The sequence below is a fragment of the Myotis daubentonii genome, chromosome 18 (assembly GCF_963259705.1).
Source record: "Myotis daubentonii chromosome 18, mMyoDau2.1, whole genome shotgun sequence".
Taxonomy (NCBI): Eukaryota; Metazoa; Chordata; class Mammalia; order Chiroptera; family Vespertilionidae; genus Myotis; species Myotis daubentonii.
In genome coordinates, this window is record NC_081857.1 from 33,579,352 (window position 1) to 33,599,942 (window position 20,591).

General features: G+C 41.0%; 1 protein-coding gene and 1 pseudogene across 3 annotated transcripts in view; one reads left to right on the plus strand and one right to left on the minus strand.

Moving 5' to 3' along the window:
* The window catches only part of NOTCH2 (notch receptor 2), a 131,157-nt gene that overhangs the window by 46,138 nt on the left and 64,428 nt on the right, over positions 1–20,591 (minus strand). For 2 of the 3 annotated variants that reach the window (XR_009449787.1, XM_059673550.1), the window contains exon 5: positions 16,328–16,450. Coding sequence is in view for 2 of the 3 variants with exons in the window: in XM_059673550.1 (XP_059529533.1) it covers positions 16,328–16,450 (123 nt within the window). In the remaining variant the exon portion in view is untranslated. Of the gene's footprint in view, positions 1–15,800; positions 16,166–16,327; positions 16,451–20,591 lie in introns of those variants that run through there. The other variant, XM_059673551.1, reaches the window with a different exon arrangement.
* On the plus strand, positions 6,989–7,341 carry LOC132220448 (ubiquitin-conjugating enzyme E2 D3-like; annotated as a pseudogene).

Genomic DNA, 20,591 nt, shown 5'->3' on the forward strand with positions numbered 1-20,591 from the left:
TCATTTTTTTTCGATTACCGTCACACGATAACATACAAGTACGTGATAAATTGTCGATACTTGATAAGTTGCAGTTGCTCAATAAGCTAAACTAGTACTTGTTATTCGAATCTTTATGCAGTGATACTTGTTCTAATAAGTTGTTTATTTTATTTCTTTTGCGCCCTAAATTCATGAAAGAAATGTCAAATAGAAGTGAGTTATTGGAAAAGCTAAGGAACATAATTCTTTCACAATGCAGTCATTTTGACTGCTTTTGGGCAATATAGGTATATACTAAGTTTCAGTCTTTCTAGTGTTAAATGATCATGCCCTCCTGGGCATAACTGACTGGTAGAGGATGGGTATCTGATACGAGTTACCTATCACTGTGTCTCTTTCCAAACTTTTGGACTAGGGACCCTTTGCCACATGGACCAAAAGGACGAAGTGGCCAGTCTACAAGAAAAGGAGTGGGGCGAATCAGAAGTACATTCCAGTCAATAGTTCCGGTTGTTGCTGAAGCCAAATTTCTCCGAACCCATTCAGGGGCGCAACTATTCTGAGAGATGTCCCTTGCAATGGATTCCCCTAATTTCAGATAAGGATCTGTCAGTTGCAACCCATAGTACTGCTAATACAGAGTGAGTGAGTTGCATGAAGTGTGTGTGTAAGTTGTGTGAGTGGGTGAGATGTGTGAGTGAGTTGCGTGAGTGAGGTGTGTGAGTTGCATGGATGAGTGAGGTGTGTGAAATGCATGAGTGAGTTGCACGAATGAGTGAGTTGTGTGAGTGCATGAGTTGCGTGAGTGAGGTGCGTGAGTGAGTGCATGCATTGGCAATGACTTCCCCCACGGCAGATGATGCCATTTATTACAGAAAGCTTTGCTTCCTTCCTGTACTGGCAGATATGCTTCCTCAGATACAGACAGATGTGTAAGTAGGATACAGGTGGAATTTAGAAATAAATATATGACTGAGAAGTAGGTGAAGAGTTACTGTAACCTGGACATTACTGAGAATCTTGTCTCTTACACTTATGCTAACTTAAATATCTATGCTACTCTAAAACCAAGTGACTTGCTAAATGTGAGCTATTTGGTATTGCAATAATTATGGGTGTGTATTTTTTGCAAAGATTGTAGTTTCTCTATCTTGAAAAGGGGCATATATTCATAAATTGTTTTTATTTTATAAGTACTAATAAAATGGAAGAAAGCCATATTTTGGTTTTTATGATTATAGCAAATGTGCTAGCTAATATAACATCCTTTTTCATCCATGTGCTTCAAAATTTATTTTACAAAGGAGATTGACCTCTGGCCATTCAGCTGTGATGTACTCTCAAGTTACAAACTGTTTGTCCCTCTAAAACTGTCACATTAAATCCAATATCTCTAAAATGAAGGCTTTAATCTTAAAAAAAAGTGAACAATCTGGATATTATTTTCTTTTTGACTGGCTTTGTGATAATTCTGAGTATAAGACACTGTGTTTAAAAATATCTCATGTATTCCTTATGCATTATAATTCCCAGACACTTAAATATTGTAATAAGACAAACGAGATATATAAACAGTGCCTGGAATGCAAGTTTGGCACTCTTGGGAGAGGAAACCAAAAGTCATTGATTGCCCACTTGGAAGCAGGCACTGAGCTTGAGCTGCAACAAAAATTATGTCCTTCGTGGTTGAGAAATCAGGCTCAGAGAGGTATGGTAACTTGCCTAGTGTGAAGTTTTCTGCCCTCAAGGAGAGCTGGGATTTGAACTAGACCTACCTGACTCTAAAATTCCTAACAAAGACTTGAGATGTGAATCTCACGTATCAAAACCAACTCTTTGTGTCTAAGGTTCCCAAGCACACAAAGTGGAGAGGATGAAGGTGAGGATTCCAATCATGACTCACACAATCTGATTACTGAAAAAACGTAGGAGTGCAAATCACTATTCAAATAGCAAATGTACTTTTGGGTATAGGTCACTATTTTTTTTAATGAGATTGATTTTTGAAGGCTAAATACCATCACTGAACACCTTAGGACTATCTGTCTGTCAGATATGGTTCATTAGGAAAATCAAATCTAGAGCCAAGAGCACACTTGGCGTATAAGAATTTTCTACAGAATGGATCATTTTTCTCTAAGTTTCAGGCTCATTTCTCCAGAACAACATCCCTTCCCAAACTCATTTCTGCCAGAATTTTTTCTCTCCTCCTACTTCCAATTCTACCAACCAGTTTTTAAATTCAGAAGGTAGACAACAGTAACCCATGGGGCTACTACAGTTGCTTGTCCAAAAGTTCCCAATGGGACATCTACTAAGACACTGTCCTTCATGTCACCACCCTCTTGGCACAGGAGGAAACCAATGCAGAAGCCTCCAAATAAGAAAGAAGGCTCAGAAAGGTCAGGTAACCTTCCCAAGGTCATACACCAGTAAGTGAGAGCACTGCCACTCAAAGCCAGATCAGTCTGACTCAAAATCTACTGCTTTCGACCACAGCACAGTTACGTACCCAGCCCTGGATTTGACCAACAAGATCTACAGACTTGGTCCCTGATCCTCGGGTCCTAGAGCACTCGGAGAGGGCATAGAAGCATGAGACAATTAAAGAACACTCCTTGTTAGAAATGAATACAGGCAGAAGGTCACTGAATATTGAAGTAGGGAAATTTCTTGGTGATTATCTGACGGGACTGGGTGCATTTAGGTTATTCAGCTTTTCCTACTACATCCCGGACTGGAGAGAGTTGCTCACTGAGGGTGGTAAGGTTAGGTCTTGAAGACATCAAATGACTAAAGTGTATTCTTTGGCTTGGATTTAAAAGGAGAAAGGTTGGCCAGACCGGTGTGGCTCAGTGGTAGAATGTCAACCCATGAACCAAGAGATCATGGTTTGATTCTTGGTCAAGGCACATGCCTGGGTTGTGGGCTCGATCCCCAGTAGGGGACATGCAGGAGGCAGCCGATCATTCCTCTCCCTCTCTCCCTCTCCCTTCCTCTTTCTGAAATCAATTTTTTTTAAAAAAGAAGCACATATTTAAAAGGAGAAAGGTTGGCCTGGCCAGTTGGTTGGAGCACCGTCCCATATACCGAAAGGCCATAGGTTCCATTCCCGGTCGGGGCACATACAGAAGGCAATCTATTGATGTTCTTGTTCTCCCTCCCTCCCTCCTCCTCCTTCTCTCTAAAACCAGTGGGCATAGCCTGACATGAGGCTTAAAAAATAAAATAAAAGGAGGAAGTCTGGAGCTCGTTTGAAGCTTTGAATTCGACTATGAATTCTAAATTTGATGCAACAAGCAAAGGGAGTTATCATGAGTTCACGGGTGGGGGAAGACAGGATCAAAATTGCCTTTGAAGATTAGTCTGCTCGTAGAATACAGGAGGCACAAAAAGCAAACGTCTTTCTGTTAATAGGGAGAGAAGGAGAGAGCACCAAGTTATGAGCGACCTAGCACATAAAAGCCGCTGGTGAAGCGGGAGAGCTGGGTCGTTGCCATGCCTGACCACGCTACTAAGCCTTCAATCCAACAAGTGTCAGCATGTGGCATCATCGGTCTCAGCACACACACTTCGCTGGCGAACTCCAAAATATGTTGTAGGAGGCTCAGTGAGGCAAGTGTTTGAGGGCATCAGGGACCCACCCCTTAGTAATTTCACCTGCCAGATACTGCAGCTATGGCCATTTAATACTGGGACTAAGGCCCGCCCCATTTTCTGTGGGTAAAAGAAAAAGAAATCACTTGTTTTTAGAAGGTGCCATTTCTGTTGCCACCATGAGTCTGGACTAACTTGGTATGAGATGTCACACTACCAAATCCTTTGCTGACACCTTACACGCTTAGAGCCTCCTGTGGCTGATAATTTTCTGGCTGACAGTTTGCTCATAAATATATCTCAACTTCATATCTTCCCTTCACATATTTCACTCTGGCCATGATGCTTTAATGATGGTACCTTAACATTATCTTCTTTCCTACCCCAGACCCTCTGCATTTCCTGTTCTCTCTACCTCATATATTCTTCCCCCTCTTACTTATGTGGTTAATTACTTCTCCTCCTTTGACCTCTCCCGTCACTTAGGTAGATCTCCAAATTCACATCCACCAGGGCAGGGACTGTGTCTGCCATTCACCACGGTGTACGTGTCACGCACTGTATCAGACACTTGGTGTCAGTGGAGAAGTAGACCTCAGGCCTAATCTAACGTGCTCATTTTTACAGATGAGGAAATTAGGACCAGAGAGGTACACTGACTTGTCCACGTGTAGACGGCTAGTTGGAAGAACAATGAGACAAAATAAAAAATGGAAATCGTTAAGTGCGGATGGTAGGTCAAGTTAGTCTTCAAAATAGGGAAGGAGATGCTGAGCTGACTGCGGAGGGACAGGGCAGGAGTGAAAAACAGGGAAGAGCAAAATGCCTCCGCAGTGCTACTAAGGAGATGACACTACTGCTTCCCCATTAGAAACATACGCTGCTGTGCTGGTTTTACAGGAGGAGGGTCGCTTCCATGCCAATCTTTTCTCACTGCCCCATCCTACTGTCTGGAAACCATAGGGTCCATCGTGGGTCCAACTGTGGCAGTAAATATGAGAGGACTGTCCTGAAATGGAAACCATGGCCCGGACCGCACCAGCATCAAGCTCTAGCCCAGGGGGCCGCGTGAGCTGCAATGCACTGGGATACAAACAGCTTGTTGTGGCTCTCAAGACACCACAAACAAACCATCCATCTGACCTGGAGTCACAGTGACTGGGAAGTACGAGGAGGAGGGGGAGGCGGCGTGATCACTGAGCCTTAGCACTTTGGGAAGAAGCGCCCTCCCTTCCCAGGCATCTCTCAACTGTGAAGTGTGTGGGAAAAACTTTTATCACATCAATGGCCCTGCTAAGGGTCAACTCTCATTGCAACAATCACCACATGAGAACATATAAAAAAAGAGCTGGGCTGGCCCTTGCCCTGACCCTGCTACCTCCTCTCTTCCGTGGTTAAATCAAGAGAATTCAGTCTCCAGTACACCCTTCAACCAGCAGTCGCCAAGCTCATCTTTCCATTTGAGAGCAGAACATTCTTACAACCTCTGTCCTGCGAGACCTTCTAAACACAGTTTTCCATTCCGAAGCTGAAGTGAAAGAACAGAGGACGAGTTGCCCATTCGGCTGCCTGCGGGCACTAAAGCTGGTTGAAGCATTCCGTAAGAACACTGGAGTCCACGGGGTCTGCCTAATGAGAGAATGTGCATGTGCGCATAGCACTGGTGTGTACACAAGACCTGGGTATGCAGTGGGTAAGGGGAGAGTATAGGGGTGAGGGATACACATATGGATAAATGCAAGATGCTCAGTGAATGTGAATGTTGCCTCCATTTCTAGTTGCCATGACCTTTTCCCAGACTCCTCAAAAGCCTAGTTTCCCTGCAACCTGATCAATAAATTTTCTAAAGAGTCGCTCAGGCTGAAACCGGTTTGGCTCAGTGGATAGAGCGTCGGCCTGCGGACTGAGGGGTCCCGGGTTCGATTCCGGTCAAGGGCATGTACCTGGGTTGCGGGCACATCCCCAGTAGGGGATGTGCAGGAGGCAGCTAATCGATGTTTCTCTCTCATCGATGTTTCTGGCTCTCTATCTCTCTCCCTTCCTCTCTGTAAAGAATCAATAAAATGTATTTAAAAAAAAAAAAGAGTCACTCAGAATATCAACATGTAGAGTGCATTGTGCATTTTGCCTGTGAAACACATTGATGACTTCCATTCTACTTAGGATGAAATTCTAAATCCTATCCAGGTTTTCCGCCTACCTCTCCAGTCTCTCCCTCTGAAACACCACTAGCTCTACCATTCTGGTTTCCATCCCCCCACCTCATTTGTTTATATCTTCTTCTATTTATTCTTTTTAAAATATTTTATTTTATAGATTTCAGAGAGAGGAAGGGAGAGGTAGAAACATCGATGAGAGAGAAACACTAATCGGCTGCCCCCAGCACGCCCCCTCTGGGAATCAAGCTTGCAACCCGGACATGTGCCCTGACTAGAAACCGAACCAGCAACCTCCTGGTGTTTGGGATGACATCCAACCAACTGAGCCACATTGGCTGGGCCTTGATTTTTTTTTTTTTTCAATGTCTTATAGTCTTCTGAGTACAGGTCTTTTAGCACCTTGGTTTATTCCTAGGTATCTTATTTTTTGTTGTTGTTGCAATGGTAAATGGGATTGGTTTTTTTTTTTTTTAGTTTCTCTAAGAATTTATTATTGGTATATAAAAATGCCATCAATTTCTGAATGTTAATTTTGTATCCTGTTAATTGCTAAAGTTATTGTTTAATCTAGCAGTTTTTTGGGTGGAGTCTTTAGGGTTTTCTATATACAATATCATGTTATGTGCGAATAATGCCGTCAGCCCTCTTTGATAGAGGTCCTCCTCTTCCAATTGCTTCCATCTGCTAGAAGGTAAGTAGGCAAAGAATCCATGTTTTCTTAATTCCCTAAAGCTGCTACTGACTTCAACCAGTAAACATTCATTCATTAAGCCATTTCTAGGTACAAGGCACTGTTAAGCACTTAACTGATTGTCAAATGCAATCCTCTCATACAATGACTCCAGTTTTACGATGTAGTACAAGGCCTGGTCCACACTGGGGAAAGACACTAAAGTATCTCAGAGAGATAAGGAGAGAGAACCCAAAAGAACCCAATCACAGCCCTAAATTTGGAGGGATAAGGGCGGGTCAGAAACAAATGGAAAGGTAATGCCCAATTCGTTCATTCATTCACTTATTTAATAAAGATGTTTATACTGTGTGCCAGGCCTGACCTATACATACTGGGGCTATAATGGTGAATAAAACAGTTATGGCTTCTACCCTGCAGAACTTATAGACAAATACAGGTTTTACAACCAAACCATTATACAGGGGGCAATAACAGCTCTAATTGGTGCGTGCTGCCTTGGGAGCACAGAGTAGGGCAACAGAGAAGAACTAAATTCTCCAGTTCAGTTGGGGATAATATGTTTCATTGGCAAACTACAATTATGGGACTAATGGCACCTCATATCAAGGCAGTGTTTTTTTTTTATATATACTTCATTTTCCTATAGACTACCCTCCAAGCCACCTAAGTTTGCATGAAAAACAAGAATTTATCATCCAAATATTAACAGTAACGGCAGCATTGGGCTCCATATTCTAAAATCATGATGGTCTCCTGCTTTAACTATTTCTAAAGTTCTTTTACCCATTTGTTTACTGCTATGTAATCCAAACCCAGATGATTCCCTAGTGCCAGAGATTGCACGAGTCTTAAAACAGAGATAAGCACAACAGAGTATCTTGGGAACAGACTCAGAAACATGCCATCTAATGCAACCTAACGTCAGGATAAGCTGCATTATAGCAGAATAAACTTTAAATTACTGAGACACACACACACACACACACACACACACACACTTCATATGTTAGCCAGGTGGTGCAAGAGTGTGTATGTGTGTGAGAGTGTGAGTGGGAAGGGGATGAAATGGAGCGTATTTTAGGCTTAAGGAAGTGTACGTGCATAGGTTTGAATAGAAGAGAGAACATGGCTCATTTGAGGTAATGAAAAAACCCCTGTGAGATTCAATTACAAGGCATGCATCAAGGAGATATGGCTGCAGGGGGAGTTAGATGCAGAGCCTTGGAACTCTATCCAGAGACACGGAGGACCCACCGAAGTGTTTTAAGCAAAGAAACCACGCGATCCATTTGTGTTCAGGAAGCCCACTCGGCTGCTGCGGGGAGAATGGACTGAACTCCATCTCACCCTTGCAGGTCAACAGCAATTTAAAACCCTGAGGGGTTCCAGGGCTCCCATGGCCACTCTAGCAACGAGAAAGTCAGTGCATCCGGGCACATTCCAGATGCAGCAGCACCAAAGAGCATCCAGGCTCAAACCGTGAATGACAAGCAGCGGATGCTGTGCCAAAGCGAGACATTCTGAGCGCCGAGCCCTGGCACAGAGAAGAAAATGGTGCCAAGCTTCGGTCCCCCTGCCAGGAGGCTCATGCTCTGGCTCTCTCCCCGCTCCGTGGGCTGCTGGGCTGTTATTCCAGTTTATGTAAAGACCCGCTCACTTCTCTGCAAGGAAAAACCGCAGCAGGGGTTCCAAAGAGAATCAACCTACTGTTTACAGGCAAGCAGTTACCATGAGCAGAATTAGTAAAATGGAAAAAACAACACCTATTAAAACATTCTGAAATATGAAAGACGCGGAACATACCACTTAAGATGTACAAGAAGGGCATACTTGTGAAAAATATTCACTTCCAGAAACTAATAAATTTAGAAAGAACTGGTTCTGTACTCTCAAGAAATTTAAACACATGTAGGTCTAAAAAGAAATGAAAAATAATATAGGACATCGGACTCTGATGAAAGGAGGCAGGCTGAGAGAAAGGCAGAAATAGAGAGGAACTAGATTCAATGAGTTTAAATATTATAACAATATAAAATACAGTTCAAGTAAAAATCAGAATTGGAAGCTACAAAGGACAGAACTAATAATGAAGAAAAAAATCAGTGTTGTGAAGGAAAAGCTTAAGAAATTCTCATAAAATGCTAAGGAAAAAACAGCAAATTATAATAGTGATGGAGAAGATTTCAGACATGGGGGAGAAGGAAGACCCAATATAAAGATAATAGGTTCCTGAAAACACAAAAACAAATGAAAAAGACACCATTTTCTGAGGTAAGATCAGACTTAAGTCTGCAGCTCCAAAGGGCTCAAAAAGTACTGAGATAAAACACCTATAACCAATATTGGTTGAAGATTTGATTTGCGAGAGAGGAGAGGCAGAGCCTGAGACTGACATGTCTGACACTGGACTTCCCTCTAATACAACAAGAAGCAAAGGAACAATATCTAGAAACTTGATAAGATTAAGTTGTGGCCCAATAATTCAATATCTAGACAAGATACTATTTGTATAAGAAGACAACTAAAATCCAAAAATCTAAGAGCTCTGAAGATATGCCAACATTTAACTTTCCCGGGGCAAAATAATACTCAAAGATGTACTCATTTAACTGCAAAGAATAAATTAAAATAAATAATTCAGGAATGAAAAGGTTGTGATATGAATGTACTGGTAGTTAACACAAAGCAAGTCACACATAGAACTGTCTAAAACATTATCAATTGCATTATAAAACAGTATAAATATCAAGAGCAACTTCTGAAGAATATGTATAAGATTTTAAAATTCAGTACTAATAATACTATATATGAATTTTTACATGCCAGATCATAGAAACAAAACCTGGAGAGTAAAGAGACAATATTCCTAATCTTGCAGAAAAGGCAATTGGTATAGTTTCATTTTGACACTGAAAAATAGAGAAGTTGATTCAAATCCACATTTTTCTAAACATGTATATGTTCAGAATTAAAAAGAACACCTCACACCTCTCTCTATTGTCCTCATGGACCATTTCCACTTCCTTAAATGACTTAAGCACATGGCTTTACGTTCTTCTCACTCTTTCCTCTCCCATCTCCCATGAAATCAATATCTGGGTTGGAAACTAATAACGTCATTTGAGCCAAGAGTTCTTAATTTTCTCAACAGACCTCCACATCTACTCCATATCACGAACACACTCACATTCTGGATCTCATTATGTGACATTCACTGTTCCCATTCCAAGATCTCAAACTTGGTACACTCTCTGACTGTAACTTCCACCTCCCTCCTTTCCCATTCCCAACCACCATTTCACCTAATTTACCCCCCACTAAAACTTCTAAAAGCCCCTCCCAAAATAACCCAGTTCATTAACCAACCCCTTCTAGCCGTCTTAACCCTTAGTCTAGCCAAGGTTCTACGGTTGGTCACATGAATGAAGTTTCTGTCCCCCATAGCTTGGGCCCTGCAGCTTCCTTTCTCCCCTTTCGAGCTGTACAAAATCTTAAGTGACTATGCCCACTCCTCCCTTTCCTCCTTCCTCAACACCCACTTTTCTTTTTAACCCCTTGCAATCTGGTCTCTTTTTCTCCTTTTATATTGAAACCAAATTTTAGAAGATTTCCAGTGACTTCAAAAATTCTGATTAACTATATAATTATCATTCTTATTTGAGTCTCCTGGTTGTCACTCATTCAATAACCACCATTTGTTAAAACCGGACCTGGGAAAGCCAGTTCCCAGCCCACCAGAGGCTGAGAGTCTACTAGGTGAAGCAAGCATATAAACCAGGAAGAGGAGTGAAATACGACAGGTGCCACAACAGAGGCATGCAGAGTCGAGTTGAGGGCACAATCTTACAATGCACCCCAACTCAGTGATGCTATAATGGCAAGCTTCTTCCCAACTCCCACATCCCCTTTTTCTCATCTTCCTTCTTTGAATCCCTTTTCTCATCCGTTTTCTTTAATGCAGACATTTCTCACAATTCAGGTCCCAACCCTCTGTTCTTCTCACTCCACACACTTTCCCTTACAGACTTGATACATTCCCAAGGCAACCAAAAACAAGACTCAAAATTTAAGTCCCTAGCCCAGTGATGGCGAACCTATGACACGCGTGTCAGAGGTGACACGCGAACTCATTTTTTTGGTTGATTTTTCTTTGTTAAATGGCATTTAAATATATAAAATAAATATCAAAAATATAAGTCTTTGTTTGACTATGGTTGCAAATATAAAAACATTTCTTTATGTGACACGGCACCAGAGTTAAGTTAGGGTTTTTCAAAATGCTGACACGCCGAGCTCAAAAGGTTCGCCATCACTGCCCTAGCCCCTACTTCTGCTCTGACCGCCTGTGTCTTTCTGCTGAATGCTTTTCACTTGGAAAACTCACCATCATCTCTAGCCCATTTCTCTGTCAATAGTCCCCACAGGTTCCTATTACTCAGATTCAAAACAGAAGTTAACTCTTCTCAATCTACCCCCTCATTCAATGGAGAACTTAGATGGTCCCCAATTCCTGTCCATCTTTCTTTCAAAGTCACGTCTATTCAAACTTTCTAACTCCCACTGTGGTTATGTAGACTATTTCTTTCTAGGCAGTTGACCCTTCTTTAAAGATAGAAAATGATGTCTTTCTTCATGTCTCCACGGCATCCAGCATAGTATATTTGAATTAGTTATTCAATAAATATCTGTTACTGAAGCTACCTTATGACCATTCAGTGAGGCCTTTAAAAGCCATGAAGTGAAACTGGGCCTTGCCTGGAATACAGCCAAAGCCAGACACTGCATCACGGACGAGGCCAGAAAATTCCCTCCTGGTCTCCCCTCCTGCATTTCTTGGGGGCTATACTAACCCCCTACCCTGTCCCCACCGACACAACCACTGATCAGCTCTGGGGTGAGGGTGCTTCAGGCCAGCCCTCTGGCAGTCTGCCCAACTGACAGTGAACTGAAATTGCGGTGGGGAAGCAGAATTCCAGAAAACAGGCTTATTATCGAGGCCTCGCAACCGAGTCGACAGCAGAGAAACTGAAATGGGAGCTGCATTTTCCCATTCCCCATGCAGAAAGCGAAGGAGAAAACATCTATAGGCCCAGATGTAATTAAATCGTTTCCACTCTCAACCAACAAGAGCAGAAAAGTGGCTGTGAGGGAAGTCTCCTCAGAGCATAGCTGGTCACCAACCAGAGGCCAGACTGGACTGGGAATATTCAGTTCAAAATGAAAATACCACCATGAAAAGACTCCACTTCCTGCCAGAAGGAGCTCACGCAGCACCTCTGGTGGTATGTTCCTCGCTGATTCATGCCAAAAAATTTTACTGAAATTGGAGCAACCAACAGCAAAGGGAGTCTGAGCCCATGTTCAGGCTCAGCGTGTTATAAAGGAGCTGAGAGACAATGTGGTCGGTTTTATTAGACTCACGTCCCACCTAACTTCCATTGTTCACTTCTGCTTCGTGTCCCAGAGCACTATTCCAAGCCCAAGCTGAAATTACATTTCTGGGTTAATAACAAGCACAGGAAAATAAATCACGTCTGCCCTAGGAGTGAACCCAAAACCAAAAGCTGCCAGAGAGGAATTTGTGAGTGGAGTTTAGAGGCAACTTTAATTCTGAAGGAAATGAACCTTTAAAAAGAAAATCCAAATAGCAATCTACGTAGACAAAACATTAATCTGCACTGCCTTAGTTAATTTGGGGGCCTTTCATAACTTTTGTTTTCTTAGGTGGCTATCTGCCAGAGCAGAACTTCTCTCATAAGATGGCAGATGGCTTGGGGCCAAATACAGTAACAGTAAAAACTCGTGTGCTCGGGCTTCGTCCGATCCTCGGGTGTACTTCCATTTCGTAAAGGGAACTAACTCCATAACAATCTACAAATAAAAAACGAAATCATTTGTCCAATTCCATTTCTTTCTTCTGCCTGGGTTTTAGCTTGTCCAGAAGGGTGGTAGCTTTTGAGGGCATAAACGGATACTAGTCTAGAGAGTCACACCAAGTAAAAAGGTTCTGTGATGGGCTAGAGATCAGTTCTGCACACCATTGATGTGGGAACCACACCAGAGCATGGCCACCATGCTTTTTTCCAGTGAGGCCAACACAAGGCCCCTTTACAGACAGTTACAAGCCCACCTCTACCTACCAGGATCAAAGAGGATACATCTACCCAGTAGCAGCAATGGTAACACCAGAGAACATCTTTGCCGCTAAAGTAGTGTGGTCCAATAGAAATGTCTCACAGACAAAGATGTAATTTTTTTAAACACATTTTTATTGATTTCAGAGAGGAAGGGAGAGGGAGAGAGAGCTAGAAACATCGATGAGAATCATCAAGTGGCTGCCTCCTGCATGCCCCTCACTGGGGATCAAGCCCGCAACTGGGCATGTGCCCCTGATTGGAATCGAACCCAGGACCCTTCAGTCCACAGGCCAACGCTCTATTCACTGAGCCAAACCGGCTAGGACCACAGATGTAATTTTAAATTTTCTGGTGGCACTTAAAAAGAGCAAAAGAAACTGGTAAAATTAACTTCAATATTATATTTTATCTAACTCTGGTATCCAAAACATCATTTTAGCATCTAATCAATATTTAAAACATTATTAATGAGACATTTTACTTTAAAAAAAAATCAGGTATTGTTCAGTTGTGGCACAATAGGTGTGTCTAGTGGCTACCATATCAAACAGCAGAATTCTGAATGTTTTACAAGATAATTGTTTGCTGAGTATAAACTCAAAAAGCTTTTTATTGCACCATTCATTCACCCAATACCCCAATAAAGTAACTAAGAGATATCAGTTCCATGGTTGACAAATAAAGACTTCAAAAAAAAAACCACAAAAAAAAATAGGGGTGGGGTGGGGTGAAGCTGACACATTTACCTGAAATCAAACCATAAACAGACTTGGAAAAACTCTGGTCATGTGAAGCCTGAAATTTGCTATAGAAGACTAAGCCTTCCATGTCTGTGCACATTCAACACAGGCTCTTCTCATTAAAAACATGGCAGATTCCCAAATCTCCACTTATTTCAAATTGATACCTAGTTTTTTCAGCTCCACAATCCCATCCATTCTTTTTCAGATAGCTGGCAACTTCATTCCCTCTCCTAGAAACCTACTCCAATCCTTCTTTTTCTATTTTGTCAAAAGCCAGACGAAACAGTTCACGCTTAAACTCTACAGCTGGAAATTATAATGGGAACTCTGAACGAAGTTGTAATAAAGCCTTTAGGTATAATGAAAAGACCACCAGACTAAATAGTAAACATTCACTTAATATTAATTTTGAATCTTGAATTAACAGGTAAACTTTTAAAAAGGAAAAACACAAAGAGTTAAAGCACCATATCCTAGAATAATATAACTATAAATTGTACTTTCAATCAATTAAAAAGAATCAAAGTTCTTCAAAACAAAAAAAATTTCAAAAAGACCACCCATAGAGTAAATTTGCATAGGAAAAGGACCACAGATTGAGCACAGACTTGGTTCAACTTCTAGCCGAACCACTATGTACCTTGAGTAAATGTTTAGCTCTTCTGAGACCCATGATCATCTGTAAAAATGATATTTCATAAACTCTGCCCCTCATACAGTTACTGCAAAGCTTACACAAAATAAAACACTGTAATCAGCACTTATTGGGGTGCTAATAAACATCAGTTAACTCCCAGCCCCCGGCCCCAGTCATTTCTTTAGGTTGTATAAAGCAGAACGTACTAATACAGGGCTGAGGCCAGGAAGGACTTCATTCATATGAAGTGGAAGAACCTTGGACTTTATCCTGTTGGTGGGGAGGAGAGCAAACAACAAGGCTGTCATTGGAAACCAAAGCATTGGGAGGAGTGATAGAGAGGAAGGAAAACTGTGGCAAGAAACCAAGGGAAGGGGGTCACTTTATACGACAGCAGATCAAAATAAATAAACATTAGCATACTGGATCTACCCATCATGTCTGCCATCTTTTCTAGAAATACAAGAACACGTGGAGAAAGAAACATCTTACAAGGATCTTCACAGAAAAGAGGAATTTCTTAAACATCCTGGGGTAAGAAATGTTGGTAAATTATCATTTCATTGGGAAAACCTGCCCCATGATTGGGTTTTCCTATTTCATATCACAGCAGGAAACTGAGTGTGGTATCAAAGAAAAACCAGCAACGAAATCACAGTATCATTTCATCTTGACTGTTCAGAGCTTAGACCCACATGGAGCCCTTCTCCTCTCCCGCAGGGCAAGGGAGAGAAGAGAATGGGGCCAAGTCCCTAACCAGCATCTCATCCCACCCAAAACCACTGCGAGGGACATTAAAAAGAGAAAAATTCAAATCGTTCCCGTTATAATATTGCCATGTAATTAACTTCATAGTAATTTTTTAAGGTGAAAATAAATGGCCTTTGAAAAATCTACCAGAGAAATGGCAAAAGCTAAAGAGAGAAGACAGAAAGAGCAGAGGTTTGGGAGTGAAGGCGTAGGATCAAGACACCAAGTAGAAATTCTAGGGGAAATCCAATTCTAGGAAACCCAGTGGGAAAGTATTACAAATGGACAGTTTGGGATTAAAAGCAGAAATGTGTGCCTTTCCAGAAAATCGTGTTATTGAAGTTATAAACCCTTTTAACCTTTTTTTTTACTCATAGTCTACAGCTCAAAAAAGTACTCTAAATAATTAGCTGCCACAGATAAGGGAAAGCAATTCTTAGCACTAAATACCAGGTAGGGTTGGCGGCAATCCAACATCAAGACTTCTTTGCCGGGCACCATCCTCACGGGTACTGTAGTTTCTTCTTTATATCATAACTTATTCTTGGGTTTCCACATTAACTCAATCAATTTCTCTCAAAAAAGGCTCAGTTCTTAATCACTTAATCAGTTCTTAATTGTCTCCACTTTCAGTTAGATAAATAAACAGAAATGGGATCTGAATGTCTGCAAAAAATCACTTAGCTTTCAAACAGAAGTGGAAAATCTGCCTAAGACAATATCAGAAACTTCCAAGGGGTTTTAAAATTAATCAAGGCTACTCTTCTAATACTAGTATCAGAGGCAAAAAAATCTATTTTTGTCCTATGTGAAAAAAGGATATGAAAGAGGGAAAAATAGAAATGTAGATGAGTGTCATAAAAATGTATCAAGAGCACCTGCCCAACCCTTTGCATAATTACAGGACACAATAATAAGATGAGATGGAGTTCTGTCTGTGAAGAAACAATAAGCTCTGAACTCTTGAGGTCTCTATAACTTGTACTTTTTTTTTTTTTAAGTTGGAAGAGGAATATTCTAATAGCCTTTTCATATAATTATGAATATTCTTTGATATGACACCAAAATTTGACAAGTTGTAACCCCTCCCCTCTCTCCCTCCCATTTTTATTGAGATATGACTGACATATAACATTGTGTAAGTTTAAAGTACACAATGTGATTATTTGATATACATATATATTGCAAATAATTACCAACATAACATTAGTTAACACATCCATTATTTCACATAGCTACCATTTATGTGTGTGTGTGTGTGTGTGTGTGAGAGAGAGATAAAAACATTTATATCTTTACATTTAAGCATGTTCTTTTCCTCTCAGATATTTATTACGCATCTACTATGTTCCAGGCAACATGCTGCTTTTCCCAGATAACCTCCGAGTCCGTCAGTAATGCTCTTCTCTCACAGCTGCCCCAGCAACTAGCACGGTGCTGAGTTCAGAGCCACGCTCAGTAAGTACCTGTGAACACATTCCTTTAAGTGAACACAGGAGAACGTAGATGGTCAGCACATGATCTCGCACAGAGACCTTGTGAAAGGTGCCTACTTCTACAGCAGCCTGCCTCTGGTTACCAATCCGTGCCCCCGCCCCCGCCTGGCCGATTCACCACACGGTACATACCTGTCCACTGAGGGGGGCAGCGGCAGTTGTAGGTATTGACCCCATCCACACAAACCCCTCCGTTCTGACACCGGTGGTTGGGGCAGTCATCAATATTCCGCTCACAGGTGCTGCCTTCAAAACCTGGTGAGAGAGAGCAAGAGAAAATGATGAACTCTCTGAAGAACTGATCTCTCTTCTCCCGCAGGACAGCCCTACTTCACTATTTCAGTTCAGCAGCCAGCAGCTGCTCAACCCAGGACTCACTCCATTAACAAAAGTCCCCAATCTTCTGCCTTCTCTTGCCTCCAGCATAGCTAGACAGTTGGAGTGACTCATTATGCCAATGGCATGCTTTCGCAGTTACCTCATAAGTATTTCAAAGTGTTTCATGAAATAAAAGCCCAGTGAAGATAAATCTCCACTTGGGAGAGCTTTTTACTGGTTCTTAACAAAAGGATATTAGATTTACCTCAGCTCCATGCTAGATTAATGAGAAGAACAGATAAAAGCTTATCTCATTAGATTTAAATTCCTTCTCCCCCTCCCCCGCCCTCGTCTTAGGATGATTGTTTGGGAAAACTAGGTGGGGATGAAAGGCATAAGAAAAATACTGGAACTTAAAGTCTAAAGATATAAGTCAAGTTCCAACCTCACTACCTATTAGTATAAGCTACTTAACACATGGTAAATTCCTAACTCTGAATCAGCTTCCTCGTCTGTAAAATGAGGCTGACTCCACCTGCCTGGCCTGCTTTTCTAGGTTGTTATAAGTGCTACATTACAAGCCAAATGCAAAAGAAATATAAAAAGCTATCTTAAAATGGGGTGGCATTCTTACTAATTAAACTTCCCAAACCTTCAAATTCTTCACCTCCCTCTCTACATTTATAGCACTGCTTCCTTCCTCTTGATTTTCGCCATTTATGAAAAATGAAACTAGCACCTCAAACTTCACCCCGACTAACCACAGTAATTTATATATTAGGCTTTCCCCCCTCTCTCTCCTTCCTACCAAATCCCTTAACTATTAAAATAGAAGACTACCAGCTTTAAAACGAGAGGATGTTCACTAAGCATTGTCCTACTTGAAACATAGTACGACTATGTACTTGGCCTTTTCAAAATGTCCCTTAAGGTTCCTCTCTCACACTCAACACACTTACTGAGTCTTATACGAGGCACTGGGGATATAACAGAGAGTACAAGAGACAGAGCCCCTGCTTTTGGGGCATTTACAGGCCAGTGGCTGGGAAAGACATCCATCACACCTTGCTTTGTTCACTTTACCGCAAGCTACTGTGGTAGTTAGCCTACATCTGCTCTGTTACACTGGAACACGGCTCGCTTCTCTGAATGCGGCGGCAGTCATGTGCGTGAGTACAGACCAAGTGGCCACAGTGATTTCCCAGAGACCAAAGGAAATCAGCTCAGAGAAGATGGGGATGAATGAGAGCTTGACTGAAGAGAATTCTGGGCCTCTCTGTATTTGGTACTCAGGCCATTCAAGCAGATGAATCACGAAGTAAGCTTGAGAAAGACTATGAAAAGTTTTATAGACCCAGATTTGTAAAAATTTATCATGTTACTCATATATCTGTTTAATTCCTATGAACATCTTACAAACAGGCTGAGTCAGAAAATGTTATGATAAAGCGAGGGCAGATCTGCAGATTTGCCAAGCAGCAGTTCCTGAGCAAGAGCTAAGGTCTGTGTTCCTAGTCCAGTGCTGTTAATGGAAACAGTCTTGAGAGAAGTGAAAGATTCCATTTCAGGGTGTGGGAGGGCCGCAGGGCTCCTGGCCCACCACAGCTAGAACTTGTGTGGGCTGGTGAGGTTCTAGAACTGGTAATGGTCACCCGCCCCCTAGTTTGATCTCTCTGGTGACTAAGACTAAATATTATTGACTAGGGTGTCAGTGAGATGTAACCAAACTATAAGGATTGGAAACTGTGACCCTGAATTCATACAAGCCAACGCTACAACTAACTGAATTCACCAACCACAGACAAATTAAGAAAGCAGAAGCATTTCAGCATAACCACAACATATAAGAAAGAAAATGTTCTCTTTGTATGACTGACTGTTTTTGAGGTAGTTCTTCCCTGCCAACAGGTAGAAGGAGAGAGGTGAAGGGAGAAATTCATGGTTAAAGTGTGGCCTCTGAGGCCAAACTGCCTAGGTCCCCTCTCCTCCCTGCCATGCAATACCTGAGTGAACAGAAAAATACTAAACCTTTCCTCTCTGGGGGAATTAATAGGACCTACCTCAAAGGGATGTTGTAAAGATTAAATGAGTTAGATATTTAAAAAAAGCTTAATTCAATAAATGGTGCTGGGACAATTAAATATTGACATGCAAAAGAATAAAATTGGACCCCTTCCTCACACCATGCACAAAAATTAACTCAGAATGTAAGAGTCAAAATTATAAAACTCTTAGAAGAAAACTCAGGAGTAAATCTCTGTGACTTGCATTAGGTAAAGCTTTCTTAAATATGACCCAAAGCACAAGCAAACGAAAACAATGTGAGTGTCACCAAAATTAAAAACATTTGGGCTTCAAAGGAAACCATGAAGAATGTGAAAAGACAGCCTCCAGAATGAGAAACAATATTTGCAAATCATATATCTGATTTGTATCTAGGATATATTAAAAACTCATATATATAATGAAAATACAACATATATAATATAAAATAAATAATATATATATATATGCACACACACAATATAAAATAAATAATAAAATATACAATAATAAAAAGACAACCCAATTACAAATGGGTAAAGGATCTGAATAAACATTTCTCCAAAGATGATATACAAATGGCTGATAAGCACATGAAAAGATGCTTGACATCATCAGCCATCAGGAAAATGCAAATCAAAACCACAGTGTGATATTACTTCACACCCACCAGGATGGTGATAATAAAAAAGATACATAATAAGTGTTGGTGAGGATGTGGAGAAATTGGGAAACCTCATACACTGTTGGTTAAAATGTAAAATAGTGCAGCCACTTTAGAATAAGCCTGGCAGTTTCTGAAAAGGTTAAATAGTTACCATATCACCTAGTAATTCTTCTCCTAAGTATATATCCAAGAAAAATGAAAACATATATCCACACAAAAACTTGTGCAAGAATGTTCACAGCTGTATTATTCATAATAGCCAAAAAAGCAGAAGCAGTCCAAACGTCAATTCACTGACAAGTGAATAAATAAAATGTGGTAAATCTATACAATGGAATATTATTCAGCCATGAAAAGGAATGAAGTATTGATACCTCCAACAACATGGATGAACTTTGAAAACATCAAGTAAAAGAAGCAAATCACAAATGACCACATTTTATGTGTTTCTATTTATATAAAATGTCCATAACAGGCAAATCTATAGAGACAGAAATTAGATTCATAGTTGCCTAATGCTGGAAGGGGGTTGGGCGTTGGGGAGTGAGTACTAATGGGTACAGGGTTTCTTTTGGAGTGATAAAGTTGACAATGGTGATGGTTACACATATCTGTGAATTAACTAAATACAACTGAATTTTATATTTTAAAAGAGCACATTATACAGTATGCAAATTTTATCTCAATAAAGTTCTTATATGGAGGAGAAAAGCACTTAAAACAGTACCTGATGCATAGTAAGTGTTCTACATTTATTAGCTATTACTGTTAATCAGTGGGATCAAAGCATCCCTTGGAGGTTATACACTCTAATCCTCTTATGTTACAGATGAAGGAGCCGAGGGACACACGCCAAGTTTGCATGACTAGTAGGTAGGAGTCTGTACTGCACTAGGAACTTCACCCAGTTTTGATCAGTACGTTCTCGGGACCTTTGAGTTCTCTTTCAACAATCTGAAAAACTGACCTTGGGTCAAAAGTTCCCACGTCTGAGAAAAACTCAAGCCAAACCAGTTCTCCAAAGTTAAGACAGAATTTATGCTTTAAAAATAGAGACACAGAACTCCTTTTGGAAACAGCTAGCAAATTCTTGTAAGGAAGACTCCGCCGCGGGGGTGGGTCCGGCTTGTATGAATACGTTACAGTGCAATCGCTTTTGAAAACTATGTTTTAAGGTTTTAGGGGAAAGGGAAACAGACGCGTCTCGGACCTGTGTGTGGGATGGGTGTAGCAGACTTACAGAGAGGCTCCCATGACCGTACGAAAAGGAATCTACTGCTGAAAGCCAATTCATGTCCTTAAAAGGCCACAAGGAGAGAAATTAAACTTAGAAGGAACGTTTTAAGGCTGTGCTGTTATAAAACTGTG